Source organism: Petaurus breviceps, unplaced genomic scaffold (genome assembly GCF_028583685.1).
Source record: "Petaurus breviceps papuanus isolate PSGF00001 unplaced genomic scaffold, PetGlider_PUasm1.0 186, whole genome shotgun sequence".
NCBI lineage: Eukaryota > Metazoa > Chordata > Mammalia > Diprotodontia > Petauridae > Petaurus > Petaurus breviceps.
The window spans coordinates 31,084,478-31,094,975 of NW_027185798.1; the positions used below are offsets into that span (position 1 = coordinate 31,084,478).

The window sequence follows — 10,498 nt, forward strand, 5'->3', positions numbered from 1 at the left end:
CCAGAGTCTCACCTGGTCAAATCACACAACTCTTCCCAAAGTGAGCCCCAAAACAAAACCTCACATCAGAGTATATATAGTCTTCTCCTTCTCCTGGCTCAGAGAATGTAACAACCCTCTTGACCCACTGCCCAATCACAAAGTAACAAGGTATGGGCATTCCTGAAAAACAAGCCACAGGCTCCAGATTCATTCTCCACATTCAGACTATTAGGGGGGCAGAGTATATTTTCAAATCAAGGAAGGTTCTCAGAGTCACTTAAGCCTATCAAAGGGCCTAGGGGCAGGGAAGATCTTCAGATTCCCATTCCCATAACAATGAACCATTACAACAACCTCTCAAATGGAACTCCAATGTCTATCCTCAACACAGTTGCCAAAATAATCTTTCTAATGCATAAATGTAACCATGTCATTCCCCTGCTCCAGAAACTTCAATGCTTCTTACTACTTTTAGAATGCAATAAAAATTCCTCAACCTGTCCTTATAAACCCTTTAGAATTTGGCTCCATTCTACCATCTGTCTCTCTGTCACACACAGTTTCTGTCACACACACAGGGTGGCTCACTATCACCTTAAGGATGAAATATAAAATCCTTTGTTTGGCATTCAAAGAACTTCTTAACATGGCCTCCCCTCTACTTTTCTAGGGTCCTTATACCTTACACCCCTCCACGCCCTCTGAGATCCAGTGACACTGGGCTCCTTATGTTCCTTGTACAACACACCCTCACCTGCCAACTCTAGGCATTTTCATTGGTTGTCCCCTGTATTACCTGGAATATTCTCCCTCTTCATCTCTACCTCCTGACTTCCCTGCATTCCTTCAAGTCCTGGCTAAAATCTCACCTTCTACAGAAAGCCTTTGTCTTAAATTCAAGTACCTTACCACTCTTATTTCCAACTTAACCTGTATCTATCTTGTTTGCAAAGAGTTGTTTGCATGCTGTCTGCCCCATTAGAGCATGAGCTCCATGAGTAGGAGGATACTGTCTTCCGTCTTTCTTTGTATCGCCAGACCTTAGAACAATGTCTGGCATATAGCTAGCACTTAATAAATGTTTACTGACTGACCAAGTTCCCAGGCTTATTGCACAATACACCCCTACTCAATCTTCCCCTAAATCAGCACTCCATGTCCTGCCTTGGTGCCTTCACTTGCTGATTCTGGTGCCTGGAATGTGCTCCTCTTTCCTCTGTCACAGAATCCATAAATTTCTTCAAGGTTCAGCTTATCTGGCATTTCCTATGCAAAGTCTCTGGAAAAGTTAATAACATTTACTCTTTCCTCAAAAAATCATATATATTCTTGTTTCATCTCCTGGATGACAGAGACTGTTTTTTGTCCTGTATTTGTATCCCCAGTTGGCCCTGGGTACTTTAGAAGGTACTTGATATATGCTTGTTGGCCTGAGCCTGGGCAATTTTGTCAAGAAAATTAACAACAGACAATTAAAAAAGGCAAATTTTTAAAACTATGAGGAATCACTGTACACCCATCAAATTGGCAAGGCAGTAAAAGGAAAAATTCAGTGTTGGTAGAGCTATGGCAAAACTGGCTAGTATACTCATTCAGTGCCAGTCCAGCTATCACTTGGTACAGTCATGCTGGAAAACAAACTAGAATTATACCCAAAAAGTCACAAAAGTGTTTTCTACCTTTGATCCAAAGGCTTTCTAGGCTTATATCACAAAAAGTTTACTGAAAGCAAGAAAAGACTTATTTGTACAAACATAATGATAGGAGCCCTATCTCTAAGAGCAAAACATTGAAAACAAACAGTACACCCAATGACTAGAAAATAGCTAAGTTGTAGTAAATGACTATATGTAATATTATTATGCCATATGGAACTTCATAGATAGGAAGAATTCAAAGAAATATGAGAAGATCTATATAAAGTGATATTGAATCCTGAAGAAAGCAGAACCCACAGGACAACACATACAATGATCACAACTCTATAAATGAAGAGATTAGTTAGCAACACAACTTGGATGCTGTAGCATAGTGAACAGAGGAATCAGGAAAACCTGAGTTTGAATCCTAACTCAGAAACAAGCTGTGAGACCCTGGCCAAGTCCCTTAATTTCTGTATGCCTCAGTGTCTTCATCTGCAAAATGGGGATAATGGCACCTACCACCCAGGGCTGTTGTGAAGATTATGTGAGATGATATGTACAAAGCACTTTGTAAACCTTAAAGAGCTACTTAAAATGTTAGCTATTTTTATTAATATTATTCTTAAAAGTTGTGGACACGGGTACTAAAGTTAAATTACACATCCTTCCTCTCTTAATGAACAGTTAAGTACTCAAGGGTAAGGCTTCATGTAATATCAACTGCAATTACTCTTTTGTTCTCTCTTGTTTTCAAGGATTCTACATTGTGAGGGACTAACCTGCCTACCTTTCAGAGTTTCTACGTTGCACCGAAACACACAAACTTTAACAATGAATAGAGAGAGATAGGGTTGTAGCTGTATAGGGCAGAAGGGTCAAAGAAAGTCTTTTTTGAAGTTTGTGACCTAAGTAGGTTTGTAGGTAAGCAGGAAAGAAATTAATGGAGAAAGAAATTGAAAAAATACAAGTGGGCAGGAAGAAAGAAGGGGGGGGAGGGGTCCTATCACAGCAACATCCTGGATAAAATGGAAAAGAATGGGATCAAGAGACACTAAATTTAGTATGTAGTAGGTATACTTCTAAGAGGAAAAAAAAAAGAGAGAGAAAGTAATAATATCAAGAAGCTTAGGGGAATAGAGCAGCGAAGGTTGCAACCAGCTGAGAGAACAACTGCATAAGCAAATGCCACCATGCTCCTGTAAGTCATTCTGTACTTTTCCAAAGCAGAATAAGCTAATAACTTATGTCTCAAGTCCACAGAAGATTAAGACCTCTTTCCATAAAGTCTGACAATCATGGCTGAAGAGTTTTCAGGTAGCTTTAACAAGCACAAATCACTTAGAAGATGTTTCTCTAACAATGAAAGTTCATAGGTGAGAAGAAAACAGCTGTACTCATAGAGAATTCTTTATTTCTTGCTCAGGTCCTTAAATATCCTGCTGATTAAATCTATTTCCTCAAATATTATAAGAATATCATTTAGTTGGCAGGGGCCAAAAGAATTAGCAATTACCAATGAATTCCAGGTGTATGTGTATTACCTAGTACTTGACTCATTCCATACTAGAAAACTTCACCTTCTTAGTATTCTGGATGACATTTCAATCAAAGAGAATTAACTTTATTGTCATTATTAATTCTTATATTCGTTTTAAGTGTTTTTCTTTGACTTTCGTTTTGAAATTGAACATGGGAGGAGAAAATGACCCTTGGTATTAAAATAGATTGTTTTCTGTCTTTAATTCCTTTAATTCCCACCAATATGCAACATGCTAAAAGGAAAAGGCCTAAAGGGAACACTTCTGAGTTAAAGAAGTGGATCAAAAAAGAAAGAAAGAGATGCATAGGGCAGTCTGCGGAGAAGTGACAAAGCCAAGACTGGAGCAGGCAACAGATCCTATCTGCAGATTAATGATGAAACTGACAGTTTACCTCTATTCCTGAGGAATCCAAAAATCAGAGCATATAGTACTTTGGGGTTTGAAACATATCGGAAGACTCAAACTGCTCTCCACCAAATATGCCCTCTTAAATCAAAGTGGTTTTTTTTATTTTTATATGATTTTTTTCCTCTTTCATCTTAAAAAAAGGTCAAAGAAATAAATCTGAGACAATACAAGAAATCAGACACTGAAATTCTCAAATCTGGTTCAGCCTTGTGAAAGCTATTCAGCCTCTTTATGCTGCAATTTCCCCTTCTGGCAAAAAAGAGACCAATCCCCTTCCCCGATATCATAGGTTTTAGTACATAGAGTCATGTTCTGCCATTCACATAAAAATAAATGGTAGTGAGCTACTATTGATTCCTTAGTTTAAACAAATACTTACTAAAGTGCCTTGTGGAAAACATTGATAGGTGCTAAGATACAAATTCAGATTAAGACACATTTCCTGTACATAAGGAGCTTACAGTCAAGTAGAAGAATAAGGCACAGTCCCAGATGACTAAAATATACAATATTGCCTAACTACACCAGAGTTACAAAATCAAGTGTTATGTAAGGTCATCACCAGATGCAACTCAGAGAAGGGCTTTATGGAAGAGAAGACATTTGAGTTGGACTTAAAAGGATGGATAGTAAGTCAACAGGCTTAACACAGTGGGGAGATGGGATAAGGGGGAGAACGAAGAGAAGAGAGGACATTCCAGGCATAGAGAATAACATGAAAAAAGGCACAGAGTAGGGCATTACAGGCTGTGTTCCGAGAGCAAAGTAATCCCATTTGAGGCAAATAACAAGTACAAAGAAGAGAATCATAAGGCTGGAGAAGGGGGATGACAAACCACACCACTAAAGGAGCCATGATGAGCCATGCTGCCACATCCTGATCAAAAGGTGCTGGATTCAAAAGGAGGCATACTCTGAATATGGCCAATGTGAGTTGTTTTGCTTGACTATGCATATCCGTTACAAAGGTTGTGTTTTTCATCTTTCCCCCTCAATAGGAAGGGAGAGAAAATATAATTTTTGTTCACTGAAATCATCTTTAAAAAAAAAAGGGTAGAATGGCACCAAATTCCAGAGTACCCTGAATGCCAGACAAAACAGTCTAAACTTTACCTGGTATATGGTATGGAATCACCAAAGCTCTGAAGCCAAAGATAATGGAGGGATTGGAGAAATGCTACACAAGTGCAATCTAAAGGGCTTGGTCACTAAATAGATATGAAAACAGAGAAGAAAAAAAAAGTACAAGATAACCCCAGGGTTTCAAACATGAGAGACTAAGCAATGGATAAAATCCAATAGTCAGAAATAATGAAGTTGGAAAAACAATCATGTGTAGGGAGAAATGGTGCGAGCTTAGTTTAGGAATTGAGCTTGAGATGCCAGGGGCCATTGAGGTGGAAATATCCTATAAGAAGATGGAGGTGTGAGTCTGGAGCTCAGAAGTAAGGTGCATACCGAAAAAAGAGGTATGAGAGTCAATTGCTATGAGAGAGTAGTTGAAGTCATGGTAGTGAATGAGAACGCTAAGGGAGAGAATATGGAGAGAAAACAGGACCATTAGACAGACCTCTTGGGGCACACTTCACATTAAGGAGTTGGTAGAGTACCTCCCTTGAGCTATTATTCTGGTTGTGAGGATATAGGACTATATACCTAAGGTATTTCTCCTGTTTGCCTAACAGTATCCACTTTCAGGAGAGTTAGCCAGGATTAGGGTACAGTAAAGTCAATCTAATTGATTCGGATCAAACCTGAGATTCATTAATACTAAGTTCTAACCAAATGAGCTTTAACAGGCACAGATAGAACCACTTCAGTTAAACAGCAATGATGTACACAGGTTTTAAGCATTACAATGAATTCACTGTGTCAATTAATGTCACTTTGCTTCTGTGTCAGATCATAGGATTTCCCAATGAGACTCATTTCAGGAGTAATTTGTGGCCTTAGGGGACACGTTAACAAGTCCACATCAGAAACAAACTATAGACACCATCTGAAAGCAAGGTGTCCCAAGCCAATGTGACTGGAAAGAAAACTGGTCCCAGAATGCCACCTTATCCATACACGGAGGCAAATGTGCATATACTCACAAAGGGCCTCCTCCTAGTCTTAACCCTGCTATGGGAGCTGCTTCTGAAAGGAAAGTACAGGCTATTTCTGGATTTAGTTTTATTGTTTTCCATTCTCCCTACAAAACTAAGTTATTTCCTGGGTTTATAATTATGATGGATATAGTTCCTTCACTAGCAATCAGTTGAGTGAATATAACAAGGACACAAAATACCTATTTAAGTCATCTGTCTCACACAACTTAGAAAATAATTAGGAGCATAAAGATATAAACACAAAGCTATTAAATTATCTGCCAGTATTTGACTGCCCACCAAATTTCTCCTCCTACCTGAGTTTACAAAGACATAGAATTCCAAAGAGGTCAAAATGGCATGTCATTGGAAAGAATAGTAGGAGAACCAAATAAACCTCCATTTTTCTAGAAAGTCAAGGAACTCTGTCTAGATTAAAATAAAGAAATAAAATAAGCTGATGGTGCAGCATCTTAGATCATGGAAGGGATACAGGTAGAGCTACAAAAGTAAAATTAATTTGATATTACAGTCAGTTTACTATCCTATTCTATGCCATATTTAACTGCTTTTCTACCCTGATTAGAATATAGGAACATAACGATTAAACTAATTTTCTAAACAGAGCCTTGGTTTCTTTCCCACAGCGAAAATGACAATAAGGACTGAATTCAGAATCCCAGTCATATAATACAGATATTTCCTTCTGTCAAAACTAACTGGAAAGCAGAACCATGCCACCCTGGAGAAAGCTGCTCTTTTAAGAGGCCTTAATCAGTTAAGGTTTTGTTCTTAAACTTGCCTTTTGATGGACACTTCTCAAAAAGCCATCTTTTCCTCCACAGGCATTCTTAAAGAATGAAGCCAAAAACATTTATGACCTGGAAATTCTCTTTAAAAATTTATTAAAAAATCAAATTACTTTCGGTAGGCATTTTCCTAATGTTTTAACTTTTCTTCAGGGGCAAAAGATCTGAGATAAAAGGTACATTTTCCTAAGTACTCCCACAGACAAACATCATAATGACTAGCAACTGCCCATCTCAATGGGACTCCAATCAACCTAATACAACATGACAAAGCATTAACATGACCTTCACTTACTATATTAACAGACCTATTAACTCTGAAGGCTTCAAACTCTATCCCCAAAAGACCAGATCTACCCAAAAAACACATACCCAAAAGACAAACTCACCAAATGACAAAGATATGCCCTCAAAAATATAGAGGAAAAATAGCAATTCCATATCCAAACCACAAATTCCATATCCAAAGCCTTCCTCAAGGCAACAAGAAATCAGTCAAGAACCCTGAGAAATAAATTAATCCAAAAAAATTAACCTGAAGTCAACAGTTCTTTCCCATACTATAACAGTACAAAGATGTATTTATTTTGGTTCTATTTTTTGGATGCACTCTTCACTCTTTAGACTGTGGATGCATTCACATCAAAGGAAAGATACACTTAACATATGTTACACTGGGAAAGATTACAAGGTGGAAACTAAGTTTGCTAAACAGGAAGGCTTTGAGTCTGAAGCAAGATTTAGAGCCCAGAAGCCCTATTCATACTGCAATTACCAAATCCTGTAACAGAACAATTTCCTAAATCAGATAATGTTTTGTAGAGAAGGAGAAAGTGAAGCATTGGCTAAACTTGACCCAAACACTATACCATATCCCAGTGTAAAAAGGGCCTTTGTGAACAGATTTTTTTTTTAAAGTAACTATTTCACTTATATCCAAACTTGCACACCTTTTAATCCTAAATTATAAGTTCCTCTGCCCACTCACACTACCATAAACTTTCCAAACAACTGTACAAAGTGGAAAAACACAACTGTAATTCTTTTGAAAAAAAGAACAGGGAAAATTTAAAAAAAAAAAAAACTTAGTTATGTGGAAATTCACAGCATCAAGATATAAATGTAAGCACAACCCAAACTACAGCTACACAATGATTACCTATCCTCAGCCCTGACCCCACTTGAGATTTCAAGAAGCAAAGCTTTTCTGAGCAAAATATGATAAGCCAAGGAACCTATCTGAAAGATAGAGGAACTGTCTTAAATATTTTACAGAGGAAGAACTGGAATGCTTCTGGGAATAAGCATATAAATTTTTATAGAAAAATAAGCATGTTCAACAGCCATGATCAAAACTAAGAAATGAAATCTGTGCTGTGCCATCTTCCTCTAGCAACCAGACATTAGCCTTAAGTCAAATCTACCCATACACACCAAAATATTCATAGCTACACTTTCTGTGATAGCAATAAACTGGAAACAAGGTTGATTCCCATGAACTAGAAAAGAGTTAAACAAATTGTAGCACATGAACATAATGGAATAGTATTGTACCATGAGAAATCATAAACATGAAGAATTCTAAGAAGCTTGGAAGGATTCTATATGAACTGATGCTGACTGAAGGAAGCAGAATCAAAAAAACAATATACATGATTAATACAATGTAACTGGAAAGAACAAAGACAAAAAAAAACTGAACAGCGATTATGAGTACCAAGCCTAGGCCCAAAGAAAAGATGAAAAAAAATGTACCTCTCTCCCTTTCTGTTAACGTAGGACTGTGGATACAGAAGACTGCATACAGTCAGACTCAAGTTGAAATGTTGGGTTAATTTTGCTGAACTGCTTACTTTTCCTTTTTTAAAATTCTGTGCTTAGAAGGAATGATGGAGGGATATATTCAGAAATGAAGATGTAAAAATAAAAAAAAATATTAACTTTTTTTCCAAAAAGCATGGGGAAAAGTCATGTCTACCTAGTAATTAATTTATTGCTCTTACTCAGGATGACCAAACAAAGTTCAAGAAAGGGCAAGATTTGAATTTGGAACAAGGGAAGGAAGTTGTATAGCTGAGGTTTCAAGAGGGTTTCCCAATTTGTTCAGTTCTGTGTTGCAACTGCCACTTTTCTTCTACTATATGTTGCCCAGGGACTTTGAAAATCAAAAATAAATGCAAATGAACCTAACATGAACTTCCACAACGAAAGGAAACTGACACCTCCCAAAGGCTGCTGACAGAAGAGGATAATAGGCATAGATTTTCTATAGCCTAGAAAGAACAGAATTCTGGGCTCAGGTAATGGAAAACGAAAGGTCACCATTGCAAGACAGGTCTTAGTGCCCCGATCCCCATAAGGTTAACATATTGGCACACCAGGCTGGGGAATAGCAGAAATGTTTGTAAAGCTGTTCAAAGCGGAGGAAAAAATAAGAAAACATTCATCTATTCAGGGGGAAGGTGTCTAACCCTAAACTCCTACCCTCTTCCTTTCTTAGGGAGGTCACTATCACTGGGGTATGTTTGAGGAAGCAGAGGCCACTCCATCCCCAGACACACCTTCAGGATACTGTCTGTCTGCCTCTTAAACCCTGGCCTAACCAACAGTTCCACTAGGCGAAGGCCTGAAGGGAGGGAGGGACATGTGATTGATTGAAAGGAAATTTAGGAAGGACGAGGAGCCGAGCCTGACTATCCTACTAAAGGGGAAGGACGGCAGGCAGTCAGAGAAGGATGTGTAGGAGAGGAGGAGTGAAGAAGAGGAGAAATAGAGAAGTGAAGGGCACGGGGGGAAGGAATGGAGGCAATGGGAGTACTACACCCAGACCCACACTCACACACACGCATACACGCACACTTTTGAAACCTTCACACACACCCCGAGCCCCGGCCGTTCCGGCGACGCCACGGCCCCCCAAAGCTCGGGGGTGCCCCGAGCCTGACAAAGTAGCGAACTTGCGGGGAGGGGCTGCAGGGAAGGAGAAGGCAGAGACCCAAGTGCACGCAGAGACACGAACTTGCCAGCCCAGGGCTGCGGGATGTAGGGCGAGGGGATGGGCACCGCCACCAGGCACGAGTGGGACCCGAGGGTGCCCTCGTGGAGGGCTCGGACACAGACAAAAGGAAGCGGGGGGCGGCAGCGGGGCCGAAGGGCGGACAGAGCCGGGCTCCAAGGAGAAGGGAGAGGGCAGCGGAGAGCCCCCGAGGGGGCTCGGCGGGGCAGCTCGCTGTCACGGCGCGGGGACCACGCAGGAGCCGAGGGGGCGCCGGCGCCGGGGCTAGAAGGGATGGGCCCCGCCGGGGGGCCGAGCGGGGTCTCGGGGCGGGGGCGGGGCGGGGGCCGGGGCCCGGATACTCACACCTCCAGGATGCGGTCCCCCTTGCGCACCCCGGCCCGGTCGGCCGCCCCCCCGGGCAGCACGGCGCTCACATGCTGCAGCGGCGCGTACAGCTCCCCGTTGATGCTCCGCAGCTGCCCGCCCTCGCTCACTTGGCCCCGCACGTTGAAGCCATAGCCGGACTCGGACTTGACGATGCGCACCACCCGCGGGCCGCCCCCGCCGCCGTTCCCGGCGCCCAGGAGCCCGGACCCGCCGCCGCCGCCGCCGCCGCCGTTCCGCTGAGGGGCTGAAGGGTGAATCCCTTCCCCGTCCTCGTCCGCCATCTTGCGAGCGAGCAAGCGAGCCGTACCCCCGCCCCCTCCCCAGCCCGGTCCTCCCCCTCCTTCACACGCTCCCTCCCCTCGGACGGCCGAGCCAGCGAGCGAGCGCGCGCGCGCGCCCAGCCGATGGCGTTCTCTGAACTGGAAAGGGAGACGAGGGATGTCGGGCGGCGTGAGGCCTCCTGGGAAATGTAGTTTATCCTGGGAGCGTTCCGTGCGGGGGGGGGGGGGGGGGGAGGGGGGAAGGTTGGAGACGGGCCGTCTGAGAGGGAGGCGAGGCCGGGGTGGTGACGTCACGCTCGGGAGCGGAGCCTGCCGGGAGTTGTAGTTGATTTCCTTTTCCCGCCTTTTCTGCTAGCCTC

General features: G+C 42.0%; 1 protein-coding gene across 2 annotated transcripts in view; it reads right to left on the bottom strand.

The window, feature by feature from the left end:
* Nucleotides 1–10,154, bottom strand: part of SNX27 (sorting nexin 27) — a 72,995-nt gene extending 62,841 nt beyond the window's left edge. For both annotated transcript variants that reach the window (XM_069090001.1, XM_069090000.1), the window contains exon 1: nucleotides 9,835–10,154. In XM_069090001.1, coding sequence (XP_068946102.1) covers nucleotides 9,835–10,139 — 305 coding nt within the window. In that variant the 5' untranslated portion in view covers nucleotides 10,140–10,154. The remainder of the gene's footprint in view (nucleotides 1–9,834) is intronic.
* Nucleotides 10,155–10,498: the final 344 nt, after the last annotated feature.